We start from the raw sequence: 23,537 nt of genomic DNA on the forward strand, positions 1-23,537 counted from the left end.
GTATGCTGCAGTTTATGCTGGTGTAACATAGCACCACGCACGCTAGCAGCATACAGTTTCCAGTAATGGGGTAATGCAGTGGTCTGGTCCGAACAACGAACGTTAGTGCGGCTGCGTGATGTGGTAGGCAACCAACAGTATTGCGCCATTCGTGTCTTCAAAGAGATTGAGTGCTGACGTTATCTTGAGAGAGACAGGTGGTGCTTAGTAATAGTGCAGTGTTTATCAGTTGTTACTCAGCTTTTGCAAAAACTGATTGTGAAGTATTTTACAGACTGAAGGGCTCCTCACGTTAGTTTACAGGTATCTCTCGTCGTTGTCCCGGTGTTACCAGAGTTGTCATATGCAGCACAAAATGGTATGTACAAATAAATGAACAAAGGATTGATTTTTTGTATTCTTTATTTGAAAGACCAACGCATATGGTGTAACTGCTTGTGCTTCCTGAATGCCGTATGTCAGCGTTGTGTCAGCATATCCACCAGCTCCTGCTTTCTGTTCTGCCTGGCGACGTCCAGGGGGGTCCTGCCATCCACATCCCGGGCCCCCCTGTCCGCCCCCGCCAGGAGGAGCTCAGCCGCCGCTTCTGCGTGGCCCCACTCTGCCGCCCTGTGCAGCGGCGTCCGCCCCCACCGATCCCTGGCGTTGGGGTCAGCAGAGGCGCCGACCAGCAGCCGCACCACACCAGCGTGGCCGTTCCCTGCAGCCCAGTGCAGGGGCGTCCGCTGATACACGCTGGTCCTGGCGTCGACCTCCGCGCCGGCGCCGACGAGGCAGCTGGCCGCCGCCACGTGACCCCTGCCTGCTGCCAGGTGCAGGGCGGTCCAGCTGTCCCCCAACCCGTCCTCCTCCCTCGCCCCCACGTCCGCCCCCGCCGCCAGTAACTCGCGCAGCTGCTCCACCGCGCCCTGCTCGGCCGCCTCTATCAGCCTCCTCCCTCTCTCCTGTTGAGAGAGGCTCCTGCACAAAACACCGACACTCTCTCACTCTACTACACAGACAAACACACACACACACACACACACACACACACACACCGAATGAAAGAAACCATCACAGACGCGAAACTTCCAGCAGTCCTCAATACACTTCTGCCTAGCCATGAGTTACAAATGTAGAAATCTTCCCTCTACGATACAGATCAACCAGCGTATGACAGACACATACCAGTATCCCACTATCGAAATCTGCAGCCGCTTCCCGTTAAAAAATTTGTGCACTGCATCTCATTACCAGCTGTTTCAACTTTTTCTCCTAATTCACTCCGAGGAGTCACCTCCTGTCACCTCAGCATCCTGCTGGTAACCGATCTTTGAGCTTCAGAGAAACACACCTCTAACGGTTACTTGTGTGTGGAGCAATCCCTCCCGACAATCGGGAAGAAAACACAGGCAACTAATGGCATCTCTGAGTACAGAAATACAGCTTCCTCGTCTGTTAACAAAACGTAGATCGCAACACAGGCCAGACCACATCGAAGGAAAGGCTTAAATTGTCCAGTACAGCTGCAGTATGTGTTGTTTAAAAACCGTATCGGACGGAATGTATGCGCCAATTGTGGATGAAGTTGTACACGAACACGCATTCACACGAACAGGCACCCGCTTTTATACTTCTAAGAGATACGGGAACGCTGACATTTGATTCCTGTTTCCGTGTTTATGCAATTTACTCCGTAATGTCGTGTTTTTCTGGACAGGGCAGTCGCTGAGGTGGGAGTGAGCGGCGCCAGGCTGTGTGGCCAGACTGGGTCGCCGGGACAGCACTGCGGAGCGGAGAGGGCGCACGACTTGACGGACACACTGTACCGCGTCCAGGGCAGAGGGCGTCCAGGGCAGGCGACCCTCACAAGCGACGCCCCCTACCACCTGTCAGCGAATGTCCGACACATTTCAGTATGTGCTCAAAGCATTTAAATAAAGTGTATTCCGTCTACGTACAATTGCGAGTAGTTTGTAATTTCGACCTGAGACCAGGTGTTTCACCGTCAGGAAGCAACCGCGTGCCTTCGAGCAGAGACCAGGTCGAATGTTAGGCTGAGCCGACGGAAGCCGTGTCTGCAGACGCAGGCGGCTGCGGCGTGGCGCACGGGAGCTGCAGGGAGGGCCGAGCGTCGGCCGGGCTGCCCCCTGTACTCGGCTGGCTCGCCTGCAAGGGCTGCCGCCGTCTTCTCTGATGGCCGCACGGCCGCAATCGACACACTTCGGCTGCGGGAAGGTAGTCGGCGCTACACCAGAATATTTTTAATAATGTGGCATCCAATAGATCGATATTTACTAAAATGTTGATACCGACTCTCGACATCTTGAAAAAAAAATGTGTGTCGGTGGACAAAATATCGCGACACTCCTGCGTATAAAAATAGCTGCACATTATAAATATACTGCTGGTTGTAGAGTTGTAGAACTATCGACTTATTATTACATCTTCTGTACATCAACAACCTAACAGGGCGTGTACATGGACAAGGAAAAAAAATTCACGCATTTTTCCTCGGCTTCTCGGTTAAAAATAGACTTTCTCCCGGGCCAAAATACACTTTTTCCGTGTTAAGCGACAATATGCTCTTCCTCCCCACTGTAAAACTCATCACTTCTTTGATTGTTGTACCGACGTAGAATTCCCGGCACTTTAGGAAACTAAATTCAGCGGAAAAAAAACGTTTTCCAAGACCTTTGATGTCGTGCATATGTTCCTATTATGGGGGTATACATTCGGATTCCCTCAAACACCGCATCTTACTTTCCGATGCATTGAAATCGAGATTGCGAAGAGCTTTTGTAAGCCAGCCATAGCTCATGTCACGTGATCTCGCCAGCTGATGACAGCACACGACACGCGATGTAGTCAGCCAACAGCAACATCACTCATAAGTAGCGCCAACACACAAATAATAAAAGCTCATGGTTTAAATTAATATACACAGCGTTCACATACAATATTGGTCTCAAAGATTAATAAGCTGCAAGAGAAGCTAAGGCTGCACATACAATATTGATGATCTGTGCGCGTTTTACACTTTAATACACGTCACACTAACGTGATTGTAAAACTTTTAGTAACAACCCAAATGTCTCATCTTCTGGACTCTAAATTCCTCTAAATAGCTCGTCACCGAAGAGTTGATTTTTAAATGAGAGTCAAACGCTCTTTGATTCAATAAATTCATCGTACATTCTCGCACATAGTTCATCTTGCGTAAAAGGAAATTCACGCTGTACGTTTTTGAAACCACCATTCTCAGTATTTTCCCGCGACCTGTTAGAAATATGAGGTTCGTGTCAGCAGCTGACAGAGAGCGCCAGGTGGAAGGAGTCACCGCGCTTGCCCAGCTACGGGATGACGCAGGAGGCCCTCATGTTCGTACGTGTAAAAAACTCGGACAGATCTTACATTATGTCACGAAAGGAACAAGAGCATCGGGATTTCGTGCACCACACTCAAATGCACAATTCGCCTTAAAGCGCACATTCCCAAGTCGAGATTCCGATGTTAATTTTTTTGCAGCACCAGTACTGCATTACATCATGTTTGGTTCTTTATTATGCCATAATGCCATAAGTGCACTTGATGCGCAGCGAACAGTTGAAACTAGGCAATAGTGTGAAATTAAACACTTTGTTTCAAATAAATTGACTGCCTGAGCGGAAAAGATTATTAAAAGCTTAATCTCTTTAGAGAACCTTGAAAAATAACTTGACTCTTCTGCAAAGCGATTACTTCTCGCCTGTCAGAAAGGTGGAAATAGAATCTGAAACTAGTAACATACTTTAGCGAACGTATTTTAATTCATCTGACAGCTCCCTGTCACAAAAATCCGTTTTCCTTTAATTTAACGTGAGAGCAATAAACGAGGAGGAGACAGCAAAACCGCTGAAGGTACACACAGGCCACGTGGAGGCGACCCACCCGCCCACCACAGCTCGGGCTGCTCTCTGCACCAGCCCCGGATCCACCGCATTTCCCAAGGGCGGCTCCCAGCCACACTTCTGTAACCACAACAGGGAGCTGGGACCGCTCACACGCCACTCAACTGCGCATGCGCGAAAGGCAGCCCGCAACTCCTCAAAGCAATCCAATTCAAACAGTCGTCACGTCACGCCCATCGGAGGCAATTTGCTGTTATCGATCACTGCACAGTGTTCCTAAAGCCTTCGACATACTTTGCTGTTGGCAGAAGCTTGTATGAGCACTGTGTTTTGTTGTTGTATGTGGCGCATTTCCTTCGCAACTAAACTTTTATTTTCGTTTCTTTTCTGTCGTTCATGTTTTGTTGCTGCAGTATTAGTCTGCAGTAGCAGGATGAGAGAATTGTTTCTCACCAATCAAAATGACAAAAATTTAACTGAAAACTAAAACAACGAAAACTTCCCGCAATTCTAAACAATTCCCGCTTTCCTCACAGATCAAAAAATTCCCGGGTTTTTCGCGGATCTCCCGGGTCGTATACACCCTGAGCTAGCAGCCTGCCTATCCCCCTTACAGCGAGACTTTAAAATAAAACGTTGGACGTTCAGGCATACCGATAAACACTTTGCTAAAAACGGTACCTGCACGCAGGTGGCACAATGAAAGGCATGTGATGGGTCCATCGTGGTGTTTAGTCACACTGCGGGTTTATCCGGAACACTTCATGCCCGCTTCCCTGTTCTTTCATTTCTGCAAACCCCAGCGACCTACCAGCTGCGTTCTCTTCACCGTGAACCACCATCACCTAGTCGATTAGATCTGAGGTCATTCATCCAAACATACTCAACAGAAAGTTGCTGGCAGATTAAAATTGTGTGCCGGACCGAGACTCGAACTCGGGACCTATGCCTTTCGCGGGCAAGTGCTCTACCGACTGAGCTACCCAAGCACGACTCACGACCCACCCCCACAGCTTTAATTCCGCCAGTACCTCGTCTCCTGCCTTCCAAACTTCACAGAAGCTCTCCTTCGAACCTTGCAGAAGGATATTGCGGAGACATGGCTTAGCCACAGCCTGGGGGATGTTTCTAGAATGAATTCTATATACTCAACAGGTTCTTTTGCTATTGACTGGTGACTGGCCACTGATTTAGAATTACTACACAAGACAAACGACTGCTACATCGGAATAATGATGATGTACTTTTCACTGCGGTTTGACTTGAGTTTATTCGTATTTGGATCATAGTGGTGAAATATTGCATTAGTTTCCTTCAGCATAGTTTTATATGCTTCACGGTCATCAGGTGTGTAGTCTTCGAATGCTACTTTTTTTCGGGTTAGCAGTTTCATGAATTCATTGCTGGCACTGAAAACTGCTACCTTTGACAGAAATAGTGTCATTGTTAAACGTTAGTTCGGAACCGCCCATGTAGTGCTTTCGACTGTCAAATCTTAAGCCAAATACTGTACGACGACACCACCCAAGCATTTTGGTACTTTCAGCCCAACATAATGTGTTGTTTAGTTTCTAACAGCCTTCATGTCCTCCCGGTCTTCTTCCTCAATTTGCTACAACGAGGGCTCAAGCCTCTTACGTGTCTTTCGCGTGATCGGATCATCATCCACAAATAAACTTTCAAAAGGTTATTCCTCAGTTGTAGGCGGAATAGGACACACATTGTCATAATTCCCTTCCTAGGGAACTAGCTCTTTCAACCTCTCGATTTTTCGCTATAGCACCAGTAACTTCTTTCTCTAAAGCATTCAGTTTATCCGTCACAGGCTGGACGCCTTTCTTATACTCCTCGTATTCTAATATCGGATTCGTCTTCCACTCGTTGAACTAACTTTTCAGCTGTTCAAACGTCCTGTTTTCTTCGCTTGTTTAACAAGCTTTTAATCGTACTTTGCAAATATATTTAAGGATAAATTTTAAAGTCTCACGTTTACTGTGATTTTTATCGTCGATAAACCTTAAGAATTTAACAGAATTCGATATTGTCAACGTCACAGCCATTGACATTCTTGTAACCTTTAAAGTGTGCCTTTCAGCGTTTCATAGTCCTCGTAATTCGGCACATTGTTGTATCAATGTGGTAAAAGAATCTTACACTCGCAATGCATTTCCGTAATGAGTAAAGCAGAACACGTACTGCAGTAATTTACACGGCGCAAACCTCGGCGACATCTGTTGACGGAAGAGAGCAGCTGCTGACAACGCCGCCACATCCTGCTTCTCTTAGTGTGCCACAGATTACAACAGGGAATGCTTCGCAGCGGTTCGTGCACACAAACAGTGTCACGAAAACTGAATTAGCAGAAACACGGATTAAAAAAATATATAACGTGTAGCAAAATTTTCAACAATACTATTAAACATGGAAGGAGCAACACTTGGTAACCATTTGGTAGAGTATGACTAGTTTTAGAAACTGCAGATTTTGCTGAGAACAGATTTTCAACCTACAGTCCATAATTCGTCATAGATTTACAAAGTCCAAAGATATAGTTGTAATATTTATGTATTTTAAAAATGCATTTCACTCGGTTTATAGCGAAACACTTGATAAATGAACAGAGAATCTGGCATCAAACCTAAATTAGCAAACCTTATTCGTTGAAACGTTTGCAAACACCACATCAAAAGTAAATTTTCGGGGTGCTATATCGAAGGCATTCGGCATAAAAACAGGTGGAAGGAAAGGTAATGGCTTGTCTCCACTCCTCTTAACTGTGCACTAGAGAAAAGAGTAAAACTAGTAAGAGAGTGGAAACAAAAACTGAAAGAGCAGAAGCTATCACCAGTCAGACTGGGAACTAAAAACAAAGGTATTGAAATTCACTGTTTAGCATTTGCGAATGATTTTGCCATTCTTTCTGAAAATCTAACAAATGCTGGAATACAAATCAGTCTCTTAGAAGAAATAGCCAACAAAGCAGGTTGAATATCTTAGACAAATAAAATTTATGACAAATATAAAAAATGCTCTGGAATCCATAGCAACAGATATTGGCCAGATAAAGATGGTAAATAAATTTAAATATTTGCACTTGTGAAATAACAAGGAATATCTGCAACAAAAGATGCCTGTCTAAAAATTTGAAGACACAGCACTACAACACAGTAGAAAAACCAGAGTTTCTTTATGGAAATTAATGTTTAGTACTGAACTACGAGTTATACAAAACTGAAGTCCTAGAAAGAAATTCGAAAAATATTTGGGCCACCAAAAAATACAGAGGTATGGAAATCAAGAAGCAATGAAGAAGTTTATCGTAGCATTGAAAAAATGGAACACTACAAAAGAGGCAATTGCTATTTTTTGGACACTCACACAAAATTAACAGCAAGAGGTTAACCAAACAGATTTTTAGATATCTTTGGGACAAGAAGTCAACAATAGCCTGGACTCAGGAAGTTAGGAAAGATATGGAAAGAAACAACATGAGTGAGAAAGATGAAACATAAAGAGATTTTCAATAGGGAAGCGTAAAAAATTGAAGGATTCCAAGGCAAGAGGGAGAAAAAGACATGTCAAAATGGTCCCAGGATAGAAAAAGCATATGTAGTGAAAAGATGAAAGAATACTAAAGGAAAAAGAAAGAACAACAAAGAAGGAGGCACTGAAACTGGTGCGTGGTCCTTAGATGAGCCAAATGAAGAAAAAATTTGAAGGTTAAAGAAAATAAAACTTAAGGAATTAAGAGCCCTTGCATAAGACTTCACAATCAAAGGTTTGTACAAAATGAAGAAAGCAGCACTTGTTGAACCTATAGAATGAGTTTCCTCAGCAGCAAATGATAGTGGTTTGTTTAACTACGGAGACTTTTCTCTGAAAACTTCTCGTGAACTGAAAAAAATAGCAAGGAAAAGTAGGGTCAAAGGTTACTCTGTAGTACATACAAAGAAAGGCCTACTGGACTTGGTGAACTCAGAAAAGGAACGTTTGGAAGCAATTCGGCACATTCAATTCTCTACAGAGGTTTTCGAAGAAAAATAACGGTGCGGCTCCACGAAAACAGGAAAACTAGGCCAAATATTTCTGTTCAAAAAAGAACTGTTCACTTCAGTGAAAGAAAAGAAGCTACCGCTCGAGACCCAATCCTGTGATCGTACAGTATTGTTAAGGAAATAACGTTTGGCAGACAGCTAATATCGTTACAATCAAAGACTCTAAGAAAGGTAATCCCGAGTAACTAATGAAAGCTGTTAGAAAGGCTATACAAATGCAGTAAGAAAACTGCCCGATTTCAAGCAATGAGATGAAACGAAAATAGTTGCTGAAAACTATTTTAATCAATCAATTTCATCGAAAAGGAATTTAAATTCAACGATTCACACCTACTTGATCAGATTGAAAGAATAGTAACGTCCAATGATCCAATGAAAATATAAACACAAACACCACCAAATTTTACTTTGAGGTCTACGAAATAGGTGGAGGTAGAGGTTCAAAGTGAAACAAAAATAGTAAATATTACGAAAGATATAATTGGCAAGAGAAGTATAAACAAAATAAACAACAACGATAGCCTGTGCGGTCCTCGAGCAATGATCACTAGAAACATACTTGTGCGATGAACTGACAGATAATGACGCTCTCTACACTAGGAAAGGGAGAGCTCCGCAGGAAGGATTAGCAAAAGAGTTGTGAGCGAGACTCATAGAACTGTGAAGAAGGTTTCAGTCTGGATGATATCGACAATGCAGCAGCTTTTTTTGAATGTTCAGATTAAAGTTGTTTCCGCTGTTAATTTTAACACAGTTATGCATTCCTCTGGCGGCGAAAAGGGAACAACACTATTTGTACTTAAATAATGACCACCACAATGGCTTCAACAATATGAAGAGTTTCTTTTAGGCAGAATGTCTATTGCAAGATGTGTGACGAATCCTGCAATCACAAGGACAAATACTTCTGCAAAAAAGATACAGGAAAAATGTGCACCTTGTGTTTAAGACCAAAGCATAAAGGTAAACAGCTAAGGATTTAATGCAGAAAGTGCAAGACACACAGTAGAGTCTCGATAGTTCGAGGTAAATGGGACCGGAACCACCTCGAACTGTCAAAAACTCGGACGATCGAAATTTACATGGGAAAAAGAAATATTGTAATATGATATTGTAAGTAATACAACTCAAATTTGAACTTTATTAAAATGAAAGTATTTACACACGCATTTGCATTAGCAGAACAACAATAATTATTTATTTAGCCAAGTAATAGTGAAGTGTGTGCGACGTTTGCTCGCGGCAGTGTCGCCTCAGGCTGCTGTCCCACGGAGCATACCGCGGCCTCGAGGCCAGCGCAGCCATCCGTGTGACTCATCACCGGTGCAGCCGCTGCCTCGTCACCCTCACACTGCCGTGGAATGTCAGCCGTGTCAATTACAGAAGAGTCTGTCACTTCCAACTGTTGGTCCGGATTTAACCACTCGCCTCCTGCCACCTCTTCACACCCTGGCAATCCACTGATTAAAGTACACAGTGGCTGATCGTCCTCATCTGCTGAATTTTCAGTTTCTGTGTCCGGCATACTTTCCTGTAGAATTTTCCTCCACGACTTAGAAATTGTGTCTGACTATTTCGCTCCAAGATTCACTAATCCAGTACATGACGTCCTTCAAAGTCACTTTCTTCAAAGCTCCTACAATGCTTTCGTTGTCTTCGGAATGCAGCATTGACTGTAGCAATCGCAATCGCCGTCGATACTTGTTTTGGACATTCCAGAACGCCCTGATCCGTGGGCTGAATGAGACAGGTGACGTTTGGTGGGAAAAACAAGGCGCGGATACCGTCACACTGCAGTTCTCCTGTACTCGGATATGAGGACACATTATCCGTGAGCAAAATTGCTTTGTATGGCAGTCCCCTTCCTTTTAAAAAATTCGTGCAGTCACGTACAAATGAGTTAAAAACCAGTTCTTGAAGATTTCCTGATTCATCCAGGCATTATTATTCTGATGTGTATAGACAACCGGAAGAGCTGAGATGGATACATTCTTGACTCCTCTTGGCTTGGCAAACTTCCAATCACAACTAGTTCTAGTTTGTGGTTTCCAGTTGCACTTGAAGCTGCCATAACTGTGAGCCCCTCTTTCCTTTTCTTTTTGTGCCCAGGAGCACTTTTTTCTTCTCAAGAAGCAAGTGTTCTCGCTGGTAACATTTTAAAATTTAGCCCAGTTTCGTCACAGTTATATATTTGTTCATTAGACAAATTTTCGTCACTTATGATTTTTTTAAATTCTACAATAATAGAACACACAGTCAACAAACAAAACGACACAGCACTGTACAGTACAGGTGCTGGGAACTACAGCATCGTATGAACTCCCCAGTTTTGATCGGTAGCAGCTGGCAGCAGTCGGGGTATTTCGTGCCATACTGACGACAGATGTTCGTGCAACAGGGCAGCGAGCTAACCGTCGGTGTTGACTGCATTGTTGTCTGCTTTGTGCTGAGCTGTACTCTCCCTTTCATTATTTATCATGTCTGTGAAAAAAAGAAAGTAGATCATTGCAACCTCTATTTTTTTCTTTTTTATTAAAGGGGCTCGGATTATTGGGAACTGACTATCGAGACTACAGTACTGTTTTGGTAAAAAATGCATGGGTAATCACAAGTGAGCGTGTGAAAAGATTTGTGTGAAAAGATTTTCAAGTGCGAAAAGTGTAAAAAATAACGCAGAAGCAGCCTCGGCAGACAACCCTGGCTTCTCTGATTGCCAAAATTGCGCTGATGAGTGTGTGAAGGTTGTTGTTGTTGTTGTGGTCTTCAGTCCTGAGACTTGTTTGATGCAGCTCTCCATGCTACTTTATCCTGTGCAAGCTTTTTCATCTCCCAGTACCTACTGCAACCTACATCCTTCTGAATCTGCTTAGTGTATTCATCTCTTGGTCTCCCTCTACGATTTTTACCCTCCACGCTGCCCTCCAATACTAAATTGGTGATCCCTTGATGCCTCAGAACATGTCCTACCAACCGATCCCTTCTTCTGGTCAAGTTGTGCCACAAAATCCTCTTCTCCTCAATCCTATTCAGTACCTCCTCATTAGTTATGTGATCTACCCATCTAATCTTCAGCATTCTTCTGTAGCACCACATTTCGAAAGCTTCTATTCTCTTCTTGTCCAAACTATTTACCGTCCATGTTTCACTTCCATACATGGCTACACTCCATACAAATACTTTCAGAAATGACTTCCTGACACTGAAATCTATACTCGATGTTAACAAATTTCTCTTCTTGAGAAACGCTTTCCTTGCCATTGCCAGTCTACATTTTATATCCTCTCTACTTCGATCATCATCAGTTATTTTGCTCCCCAAATAGCAAAACTCCTCTACTACTTTAAGTGTCTCATTTCCTAATCTAATTCCCTCAACATCACCTGACGTAATTCGACTACATTCCATTATACTCGTTTTGCTTTTGTTGATGTTCATCTTATATCCTCCCTTCAAGACACCGTCCATTCCGTTCAACTGCTCTTCCAAGTCCTTTGCTGTCTCTGACAGAATTACAATGTCATCTGCGAACCTCAAAGTTTTTATTTCTTCTCCATGGATTTTAATACCTACTCTGAATTTTTCTTTTGTTTCCTTTACTGCTTGCTGAATATACAGATTGAATAACATCGGGGAGAGGCTACAACCCTGTCTTACTCCCTTCCCAACCACTGCTTCCCTTTCATGTCCCTTGACTCTTATAACTGCCATCTGGTTTCTATACAAATTGTAAATAGCCTTTCGCTCCCTGTATTTTACCCCTGCCACCTTTAGAATTTGAAAGAGAGTATTCCAGTCAACATTGTCAAAAGCTTTCTCTAAGTCTACAAATGCTAGAAATGTAGGTTTGCCTTTCCTTAATCTTTCTTCTAAGATAAGTCGTAAGGTCAGTATTGCCTCACGTGTTCCAGTATTTCTACTGAATCCAAACTGATCTTCCCCGAGGTCGGCTTCTACTAGTTTTTCCATTCGTCTCTAAAGAATTCGTGTTAGTATTTTGCAGCTGTGGCTTATTAAACTGATTGTTCGGTAATTCTCACATCTGTCAACACCTGCTTTCTTTGGGATTGGAATTATTATATTCTTTTTGAAGTCTGAGGGTATTTTGCCTGTTTCATACATCTTGCTCACCAGATGGTAGAGTTTTGTCTGGACTGGCTCTCCCACGGCCGTCAGTAGTTCCAATGGAATATTGTCTACTCCGGGGGCCTTGTTTCGACTCAGGTCTTTCAGTGCTCTGTCAAACTCTTCACGCAGTATCATATCTCCCATTTCATCTTCATCTACATCCTCTTCCATTTCCATAATATTGTCTTCAAAAACATCGCCCTTGTATAGACCCTCTATATACTCCTTCCACCTTTCTGCTTTCCCTTCTTTGCTTAGAACTGGGTTTCCATCTGAGCTCTTGATATTCATACAAGTCATTCTCTTATCTCCAAAGGTCTCTTTAATTTTCCTGTAGGCGGTATCTATCTTACCCCTAGTGAGATAGGCCTCTACATCCTTACATTTGTCCTCTAGCCATCCCTGCTTAGCCATTTTGCACTTCCTGTCGATCTCATTTTTGAGACGTTTGTATTCCTTTTTGCCTGTTTCACTTACTGCATTTTTATATTTTCTCCTTTCATCAATTAAATTCAATATTTCTTCTGTTACCCAAGGATTTCTACTAGCCCTCGTCTTTTTACCTACTTGATCCTCTGCTGCTGTCACTACTTCACCCCTCAAAGCTACCCATTCTTCTTCTACTGTATTTAATTCCCCCATTCCTGTCAATTGCTCCCTTATGCTCTCCCTGAATCTCTGTACAACCTCTGGTTCTTTTAGTTTATCCAGGTCCCATCTCCTTAAATTCCCACCTTTTTGCAGTTTCTTCAGTTTTAATCTACAGGTCATAACCAATAGATTGTGGTCAGAGTCCACATCTGCCCCTGGAAATGTCTTACAATTTAAAACCTGGTTCCTAAATCTCTGTCTTACCATTATATAATCTATCTGATACCTTTTAGTATCTCCAGGGTTCTTCCATGTATACAACCTTCTTTCATGATTCTTAAACCAAGTGTTAGTTATGATTATGTTGTGCTCTGTGCAAAATTCTACCAGGCGGCTTCCTCTTTCATTTCTGTCCCCCAATCCATATTCACCTACTATGTTTCCTTCTCTCCCTTTTCCTATACTCGAATTCCAGTCACCCATGACTATTAAATTTTCGTCTCCCTTCACAATCTGAATAATTTCTTTTATTTCAACATACATTTCTTCAATTTCTTCGTCATCTGCAGAGCTAGTTGGCATATAAACTTGTACTACTGTAGTAGGCGTGGGCTTCGTATCTATTTTGGCCACAATAATGCGTTCACTATGCTGTTTGTAGTAGCTTACCCGCATTCCTATTTTCCTATTCATTATTGAACCTACTCCTGCATTACCCCTATTTGATTTTGTGTTTATAACCCTGTAGTCACCTGATCAGAAGTCTTGTTCCTCCTGCCACCGAACTTCACTAATTCCCACTATATCTAACTTCAACCTATCCATTTCCCTTTTTAAATTTTCTAACCTACCTGCCCGATTAAGGGATCTGACATTCCACGCTCCGATCCGTAGAACGCCAGTTTTCTTTCTCCTGATAACGACATCCTCTTGAGTAGTCCCCGCCCGGAGATCCGAATGGGGGACTATTTTACCTCCGGAATATTTTACCCAAGAGGACGCCATCATCATGTAATCATACAGTAAAGCTGCATGTCCTCGGGAAAAATTACGGCTGTAGTTTCCCCTTGCTTTCAGCCGTTCGCAGTACCAGCACAGCAAGGCCGTTTTGGTTATTGTTACAAGGCCAGATCAGTCAATCATCCAGACTGTTGCCCTTGCAACTACTGAAAAGGCTGCTGCCCCTCTTCAGGAACCACACGTTTGTCTGGCCTCTCAACAGATACCCCTCCGTTGTGGTTGCACCTACGGTACGGCTATCTGTATCGCTGAGGCATGCAAGCCTCCCCACCAACGGCAAGGGGGGGTGTGTGAAGGTAAGTGAAAACAAATGCTACATGCAAAGGAGAAAAAGACGTGGTGGTTACTGCAATAATAAATATACTCGCAATGGGAGTGGCACTAAAAATTTTAAAAATGCTCTTACAAAGAGAGGTACTACTTTTCCGATTTCGAAGCAGAACAAGATACAGGCATACACACGCCAAACTTTGTGGCCGTGCACGACTTCAAAGGAAACACATACGAATTTAGAAAACAATGAATTTTGCGAATGGTTGCTGTCACACAGTAACAGGGGCTATACGTGTATAGCACACAATACAAAGACTTATGATGTGTACTTTATTTTACAGTATTGTGTAAATAACTGAATGAAGATCAAAATCATTTACCAAGGACTGAAGATTATAGTGCTAAAAATACCTTCCCTAAGGCTCAGAGTAACCTTACCGTATTCACTCAAATCTAATCTAAGCCGCACTCGAAGAATGAGACTAAATCAATGAAAAAAAAAAATTCCGAATCTAAGCTGCACCTGAAATTTGGGGTTCTAAATTCAAGGGGAGAGAAAAGTTTTTGACCACCCTAACGTGAGACACAATTGAACCCGAATAGATGACGATACAGCTACAGTAGTGTGGTCCGAGTCGTAGGCTTAACAGTTAAGCTTTATCAAGTAGCCATTGCTACGTCAATTAATCAAAGCGACACTCACAGCCACATTATTTTGTCGCCAACCGGTTTCAACCTGACATGGGGTCATCTTCAGGGCAATCTCCACTGTAAAGTTATAGTATCAGTAAGTAATCATGTACAAGCAATCGCTGCTATCTCCACGCAATAATGTTGTCTGAACATTCATTGCTGTGTGTCAGGCATTATACAGGTACCCTTCCTTTTTCACGTGCTTCGTCTGATTTGAACAGATTGCTTATTTTGCTTTGCTCTGTTTAGTGCTGTTCTCTTTGTTATAGGTGTTTAAGTCACTCTAAGCTGAAAATGCATTATTGTACTGTGTCATGCACTGTTTGTCGCATACTGACAATGAGTGTTTACAACCTGTCCCCGCTTGCGGCATGGCTTGCTTTTGTGCGTGCTTCCGTGGCTTACAATAAAAAAGAAAAAGAGAAATTGTCTCATATGGGAAACAATGGCAAGGGACTGCCATTTGTTGTTACTTACACTGCTGCTTTGTTTGGAAATGACCAACAAGAACCAAATAATAGACAGCGTATGAGAGAAGATGTTGTGAACTGGAGTTTAGCGAAAAATTTTCTCCGTTTGAAAATCTTTGCAGACGCCTCTTTAGTGCATTGCATTCTGCACAGAAATCAACGTCATCTTAGATTTAAAAATCTAGTCAGTTGCTGAGGTTCATTTCTGTCTATCACAATTCAGCATAAGAATAATACGAATATAAACATGACATGATATGTATATTCTTCCGCATTTGCTGTTGTCTCACTCTAGCTTCGTAGTTTATTAGGCAGACAGAAGTTCAGTGAGACAGCAGCAAACACAAATGAATACATGGCATAATGTTTACATTCTTCTACCTTTTCTTTTAATTTATTTACGGATGCAGAGGTTTTGGCGCCAGTATTTATCTTTTCTGCCTGCAAAGCATGCCTGTGTAGCGCTACATATATTTGACGGCAGAAGTTAGTTGTGGCGGCACCTACCAACATTTCTCAGAAGTTCCGCTTACTTTGCACTCGATTCTAGGCCGCAGGCGGTTTTCTGAATTACAAAAACCGGAAGTACGGCTTAGATCCCAGTAAATATGGTATCCTAGGAAATCTCGCGAGGTTTTCCAAGACAATCAGTCTGAAAGAGCTGAAAAAAGGTTACTTTCCACACTTCTTCAATAAGCAAATCAAAATTACGTAGGGCGACTTCCAGCAAACAAGTACTATGGTGTTGACATTGTGATATGTAAGGCTAGAAAAGCATTCTTAGAATGGCACGCTCAGGAAGTGGGTGAAAATTACGGGTTTGACTTCCAGAAGGAATTTTCAGAGTATTTCGTTCTGACGACATATTGCGCCGCAGCTGCCTTGAATTTAGGAGATATTTCCTGGATATTAGAAACATTGATCCTTTCCAGTACATAATTTTTAGTGTTTGTATGGCTATTTACAGGTCAGAATACATTGAACCCAATTGCTGTAGTCATACATCAAAAGAAGGAAATGTTCAGCGAAGAGTAAATTGTGTGGTTAAATTCGTTTCCTAATGTACAAAATGCATTGAACGTTGGAGAAGTTACAAAATGTGGCGCAAATGTTGACAGCTAGAACGCAAACACAAAAACAGTTTACCAGTATCACAATTGCTTCTGGCACGGCTGTCCAGTGTGTTATTCGCCCGATACTATCGACAACGGTCAACAATGAAACCATGGATCTCTTAGAACTTACACAAGAGTTGGGGTACGCCGGTTGTAACTGTACTGAAATATGGAGCTGTAAGTGGAATAATTCAAAAGAGAACGTAAATGTCATATAACCCCTGAATCCTAGAGATGTCTTTTTCGGCACAAGAACAAACGCTGCTAAATTCAAGGTTTCAGGCAAGAAGCTGCGATATAGACACGGGCAGGCTATAACCAACAGGGATGTTTACGACGATTATCTGTTGGTCATCCCGTACAGATACTGAGGCCAAGAAAATATGACGACGAATGATTTCGTTTCGTTAAGTGCAAAGTGCATGTGCTTCACGGCTTGTACCACTCTGTGCTTCCAGTTGAGCAGGAAAAGCTTTCGTTTGCTCTACATTCAAAAAGTGTAGAAGAAAAGACTGATAGTAGTTGCAACCATAGTGACGATGAGTGAGCATTTGTACGAACTCTGGAAACTATAGAGCTCAACAAAGCCATCGAGAAGGCTGCACAGTACAGGAAATTTACGAGGTGTGGCACTTTGAATGGGAAAGTAAGTGACCTTCATGAAGGTCAAACTAGTCCTTGGGAAGGTAATCAGAAGTCTAACGAAGAATACGGTCGAATTATCGAGGGAAAGCAAGACATCACGCACGACATTAACAATACTGAACCGAACGCTGGCAAGCGGGCTGTGTCCAAAATATGCAATCCCCTCTGGAGAAAATTCGGCCAGGAACAGAACTAGTCACAAACAGAATTTATAGACAACATTGAGCAATGGTACGAGCTCTTACTCGAAATAAATGAGAGGCAATTAACGTCATACTGATCAACGAAGAAATAACAGGTCCGAAAAAAATATTTTTTGAAATTTGATAACTGATGTACTTTTCAACGCCAATTTCAAAAATGCAATCCAATTTTTTTCTGTAACATCAGGTTTTCTCAAAAAAAAGGAGTATTTCTGGGTATAGTAACAATAAAATTTTATTTTATTTAAAAGTAAGTTCTAAACTAGATTTCCCACAGACTTCCACTTCTCTTTAAGCTCATAAGTCATTATAATAACGCTTTCGCTTTCTGTCGAAGCTCCTCTTATTGCTTCTCCAGCTGTGGGCTCGTTGAGGATCACCACATTTTATCATCCAGTAGTAGTCCGCTATCGTGTTGATGTTCAATCTTCCTTGATCTATTCTTTCCATTTTTTGGGTGTCTTGGTGGAACCTTCGCCCTGCTCTTCACTTACATCACCAAGGTTTTCAGTGAAGCAGTCAAGATGCGAGTGGAGAAAATGAACTTTAATGCTCACATTACAGCCCAGTTTCTTAAAGTTGTCGAGCATGTCTGCGACTATTGTCTTTTAGTTTGGATCTCTCGAGTTTCATAGGAAACCTGTAACACCTAATTTAAAAGATGTCCATGCTGTTTTTTCTTATGTTTCCATTTTGTCCACAAACTTGGGATCTGTCATTAGTTTCCTAATGTCTGGTCCGACAGAGATTCCTTCCTTTAGCTTTGCCTCGGATGAACCAGGAAACTCCACAAAGCTATCTGAAGCATTCCCCTTCTTTTGGCAATGTCTTAAATTATTTCATCAGTCCCAACTTAATGTGAAGTGGTGGAAGTAACACCTTTTTGTTATCCACAAGGCTTTTCCTATCAGCGTTCTGAACCCTTACTTGTAATGTTTTTCTGAAGGGCATACCTTTTTTAATGTAGTGTTGCTTTCTATCTCTACTTTCGTATTCACAGAGAAAGCAAGGGAACTTTGTATAGCCCTTTGCTGACCAAACGGCATTGAAATCACTTTTAAATCACCACGTAATGTCCATTTGTGGTCTGAATAGCAGTGTTTGCTTGAAGCCAGTTCAATGCCTGCGTAACATTGTTTTAAATAAACCGAGTGTCCAACTGGTATAGCAGCGTACTTATTGCCGTTGTGTGGAAGTACTGCTTTAAGGCCTTTTTTGTTTTGAAGAATCAATAAAAAGTCTCCACTCATCAGGAGCATATTCTATTTTGAAACGTGCCATAAGTCCAGGGGGGAACATCACTGCAAAACACCATGTCACCTCCTTGAGGGAAGAAAGATACAAACTCCTTTTCCCTCGATCGATACCAAGAAAAGGATCTACCTGGAGCCAATATATGTTTCTCTTTCAATCTAGATCCTAAAAAGTCTGCCGATTCTTTAGAAAGGCCTAGGTCTAAATCGTTCAGTTCAGTTTGTGAGAACAGAATGGGATCGGTTGTGCCAGAATCGTAGCAATCTCTGTCTTCTTGCACTGCAAGAACAAAAATAGCAGTCATCACTGAGTTTTGGGCTCCTCCAAACCATTGGTATTCCAAAATGTACGGACTGCTTTTTAACGCTGAAACCACTGCCTCAGTTCTTCAACACACACTGAACAAACTTTGTGTGGGGTCCAAGGCTTATCTTGATCACCTAACTTTATACAAAAATAGGCGAACTATACCTTTTCAACAAAATCGGAAATGTTTCTTTGTTGCTTTTTAACGGTATAGTTACCACAAATGTAGCACAAGCGATGTGGCGAATTTATATATCGTCTGGTAGCCATTGTCCATAGAACAACTTCACAGCACAAGGAAACAGTCACTAGTTTAAAGCAACAACAACAACAACAACAACAACACGTGAATATCACAGAGTTAAGAGGTACTGTGAACTGGAGGACAACAGCAGAAGCTCACTGCTCGGTAATGGCGGGGAAGGGGCAGCACGGCAGACAGGCACTGACATGAAAATACTGCTGGTTTCTCCTGATTACTCTTATTTTGCGTACATCTAGCATAAAAATGGCTAAGTAACAGCTAACGGAGACCCTAAAAACCAAAATTCAAACTCACTAGAGTGCTGAAATATCGAAAAAAGCTAAAACTAGAGAAGACGTTTGTGAAATAACTGTACGTGATGGAATTTTTTCACCAATTTCCCTGAAATCAGTGTTGAAAACACTATGAAAACCACTTGATAAATTTGGAACGATTTTTATGTCGCAGACCTGTGTAATCCAAGTTACATATCAGTACTATGTCTAAGATCGTACCAACCTGTTTGTGTCCACTTTCACCACTTCCAATACTAGAATGAGGCCGTACGATATGCTCGATAGATTAGGTGATGAAATTGTGTCCTACGACTCCGACACTCTTGTTTATATTGACGATGGTACGAATACTGTAGAAACAGGTTGCACGCTTTGTGAATCGACTGACGAATTTGGTAAAGATGATTACAGTATTCAATGGACAGGAACAGGACCAAAAGGTTGTGCATACAAAACGTACAGAGGTAAACAGACTACCAAAATTACAAAGCTTCACTCTTAACTACCGTAGTGATAAAGGTTTTGAATATGGGAACAATGGCCGAGCTGGTACATGGTTCACAAGACAAAGTCATAGTAATCAACGATATAACAACACACAAGAAACAAAGAACTTTGTAAGTACAGTTACAGGTAAGGAATTTAACTGTAACTACAATAAGCTTATGGCTTTAGAAGAGAATACAGAATAATCGATACACTTCCCTGGGGGGTTAGCAATTAATAATGAAATAAAATCCACTTGTATAAATAGAATACAGCTATGCTTTCCGCGAGATTACAGAATGCATTGATGATAATGGTTGTTGGTACAGATTGTTGCTACGGATTGTTGCTGGATGGTAAAATAGATATAACTGAAGAGACACCTATCAACCAGTAAATAATTGAGGTGACTTGTAAGCACAACACAACTGTCTGATTTTAAAGGGTGGACACCATTTAAAATTTTCGAGTGTTGTTTCAGATAGTCGTTGCAAAAATGCGCTCGCAAGAAACTGGTAGCTAAACAGCGACCACGAAAAAGTGCCTGCCGAGTGACGACTGGAACGCTCCTTGGAAATTTCAAGAAAGTGGCCACAAAAGAGTGGATGCGAAAAGTCGTTGCAGAAAGGTGGCTGTCGTCTTTTCGTCTAAAAAATGCGGGTTCGTGCCATACCGCTGCCCTTACTTAAAATCGCCACAATTTCGCAAAAAAGTGACTGCTAAAAAGTGGCTGCCATCTTTTGCGCAAAAAGATGTGAGTTTAAAGAGAGGACCACACTTTTATACAAAATGTTTTAAAATTTGCAGTGGGAAGATGTGGAAATTTTTTATGCGGAAACTATGTAAATATTTTTACATGGAAAACATGTGGAAATCATGAAAACAGTCTTGTCGATACAGTTTTCTCAAGACGAACGGCGAATTTTTAAAAAGGAAATTGGAAATATGTAACAGAATATTCAAGTGGAAATTTTATAAGACAAAAATATTTTTTACAAAATATATGTGGAAACGTTTTTCCAGAAAAAAACCTTTGTGGAATTATTTTTTCAGAAAAAACCTTTGTGGAATTATTTTTTCAGAAAAAACCTTTGTGGAAATATTTTTCAGAAAAAACCTTTGTGGAAATATTTTTCAGAAAAAAACACGTCGAAATATTTTTCAGAAAAAAACACGTCGAAATATTTTTCAGAAAAAAACACGTCGAAATATTTTTCAGAAAAAAACACGTCGAAATATTTTTCAGAAAAAAACACGTCGAAATATTTTTCAGAAAAAAACACGTCGAAATATTTTTCAGAAAAAAACACGTCGAAATATTTTTCAGAAAAAAACACGTCGAAATATTTTTCAGAAAAAAACACGTCGAAATATTTTTCAGAAAAAAACACGTCGAAATATTTTTTCAGAAAAAAACACGTCGAAATATTTTTTCAGAAAAAAACACGTCGAAATATTTTTTCAGAAAAAAACACGTCGAAATATTTTTCAGAAAAAAACACGTCGAAATATTTTTCAGAAAAAAACACGTCGAAATATTTTTCAGAAAAAAACACGTCGAAATATTTTTCAGAAAAAAACGCGTCGAAATATTTTTCAGAAAAAAACGCGTCGAAATATTTTTCAGAAAAAAACGCGTCGAAATATTTTTCAGAAAAAAACGCGTCGAAATATTTTTCAGAAAAAAACGCGTCGAAATATTTTTCAGAAAAAAACGCGTCGAAATATTTTCAAGTCAAAAACATGTGGTGTCCCATATCAAAGCCTATACTACTGGCATAGTTTGAAACAGTGCTATAAAACTGAAAAAAAAAAAAAAAAAAAAAAAAAAATCAGGTAACGAAATTTCAAATACTCGCACCCTGTCCTCACAGCTTTACTTTCGCCATTACCTCGTCTCCTACCTTCCAAATTCTGCACACTCCTCTGCAGAGTGAAAATCTCACTCTCGTAAGATCAATGCCTTAACGCAGCAGTACACAACCATGTCGAATGTTAATCTAGTTGGTAAATTTATTGGAAATCTATTTGTTGTGCTGCGACAAGCTGGAGGTGCTCTGCCCCCTACGATTGTTTCTCGTGTGCGCCATCTTGGAAGGGCAGTAGGTAACAGTTACCTCAAAGCAAACGAGAGCAGGAAAATAGGCATAAGAGAACTACAGCTGTACTATAAGCACTGCTTCTCACCAATGGCTGGTTAAAGCAAGTTTCTTTTGGTCGTTCCTGGTCTGCGTATAAAAATCATATTCCCTCAGAGCAAACTATCCCTCCTGAAAGGAGTGCGATATTGTAATTTGTATCATTGGAAGATTTTGCCTCTAGATGTTTTGTTTTTTCTGTGCCTATAAAACGTATTATCGCATTATCTGAACGTGCACCTCGAAGGAAGACCAGTTCCATGGCTTAAGGTCCACGACAGTGTTCACCTCCGATCTCGATGGTGCAAACCTTTGTGACCACTGGGACGCGCTGTTTTTCATTTGGTGCTTGTAGTTCAAGTTAATTATCTGTCCTGAACATTTCTCTAACGTCGATGATGTCTATTTTGTTATGTGTAATACGTGTGTCTCATAGGAGGTTTATCTCTGTACATCACAGACACTCACTTTCTGTAGCCCTCCTCATGAAGATGGTGAAACATTAGCAGCTAATATTTTTCCCCATCACAACTGTTAATACTACCCAATGAGCCTCACTGAAGACTGAATTTGTGATCTCGCACTCAAGAGGTTCCCTGTGAGAACTTCAAAACAGTTGTATACTCACTCACGTGACATGTAGGTTTCATTGAATAACAGTGCACTGACACAGTGGCTCCTAGCCCACTTCCTTCGGAACTAATTTCTAAGATATGTAAACACCATCAACAGCAGCAGTTACATTAAACACACCTATTAAATGAAGAAATAATTTTTCGTGACAACTGTAAGCTCAGCTTTATCGGAAATTTCAAAAATGCTTAAATTAGATCTTTTTAGTGTAACATTTGGTTGATGCGGCACCGAGTGTACAAGTCGGCAGCACTCACTGCAGGCGAGAGACGGCCGCGTCGTCTGGTGGCGGCGGAGTGTGGCGGGCAGCCGCGGCAGGAGAGCGTCCGGGGTCGCCGAGTGGCCGAGTGGCAGGGCTGGGCCTGCTGGAGCCACGGCCCGCACTGCAAACAGGGGGCGGCTGTTCAGAGTGGGGCGCAAACCACAGCCCGAACATAGGGGACAGCGACTGTGCTGCACTGACAGCACGACTGCCGGGCAGAGTTTTGGAAGCAGTTCAAGCTGTGACTTGCTTGTGAGGTTATTTGGAACATAATGTATGGAAGCTGAATATCACTAACGGGGGTGGGGATGGGGAAATAAGGGAAACAATCGGACAAGTTCTGTGAACTTACGAGGATCGTTCATTAAGTAATGCCCCACTTTTTTCCCCATAATGTATTTATTGTTAAGAGTCAGAATTTGGTGATATACATCGACACGTCTTGCTCGTGTCCACTGAAAGACTGACACACTCGTCCTCGTCAAAGTCTGTTCCCATAGAAAATCTTTAAGCGACCCAAAGAGATGGAAGTGCGAGGGTGCCAGGTCCGGACTGTAGCGTGCATTATCATATTAGAGCAAGATTTCTGCTGGATTCTTGTCCGATTGAACACGTCGGTAACGGTTCTCGTGTTCGAGTCTTCTCATATGGCCCTGAATTGATGGTTGACCCTCTTGCCATCACACCCACAGAAATGACGCCATCACAATCCCAGAAGACTGTCACTGTGACTTTTCTGGCAGAGGGGTTTGTCTGTAATGTCTTGTTTTGTGACGAATAAGGTTGACACCACTGCATGGACTGCCTTTTTGTTTCTACCACAAAGTGGTGCTCCCAGCTTTCGTCCCCCGTAACAATC

At 41.8% G+C, this 23,537-nt stretch overlaps 1 protein-coding gene across 1 annotated transcript; it reads right to left on the bottom strand.

Annotated features, from left to right (window-relative positions):
* Positions 1 to 384: 384 nt before the first annotated feature.
* LOC124553657 (poly [ADP-ribose] polymerase tankyrase-1-like) lies at positions 385 to 22,867 on the bottom strand. The gene is made up of 2 exons (XM_047127540.1): positions 22,674 to 22,867; positions 385 to 960 (listed from the first exon to the last, which is right to left on the bottom strand). The coding sequence occupies exons 1-2, from the start codon at positions 22,850 to 22,852 to the stop codon at positions 459 to 461; spliced, it is 681 nt and encodes a 226-aa protein (XP_046983496.1). The 5' UTR covers positions 22,853 to 22,867; the 3' UTR covers positions 385 to 458.
* Between the last annotated feature and the right edge of the window lie 670 nt (positions 22,868 to 23,537).

Source organism: Schistocerca americana, chromosome 11 (assembly GCF_021461395.2).
Source record: "Schistocerca americana isolate TAMUIC-IGC-003095 chromosome 11, iqSchAmer2.1, whole genome shotgun sequence".
Taxonomy (NCBI): Eukaryota; Metazoa; Arthropoda; class Insecta; order Orthoptera; family Acrididae; genus Schistocerca; species Schistocerca americana.

Bases quoted from the DNA above. Each gene is read 5' to 3' on its own strand.
- LOC124553657 (XM_047127540.1), bottom strand. From the start codon at position 22,852: ATGTTCGGGCTGTGGTTTGCGCCCCACTCTGAACAGCCGCCCCCTGTT. The intron at 961-22,673 runs GTGAGTGCTGCC...TGTTTTGTGCAG, and splicing joins GCGGCCGTCTCTCGCCTGCA to GAGCCTCTCTCAACAGGAGA.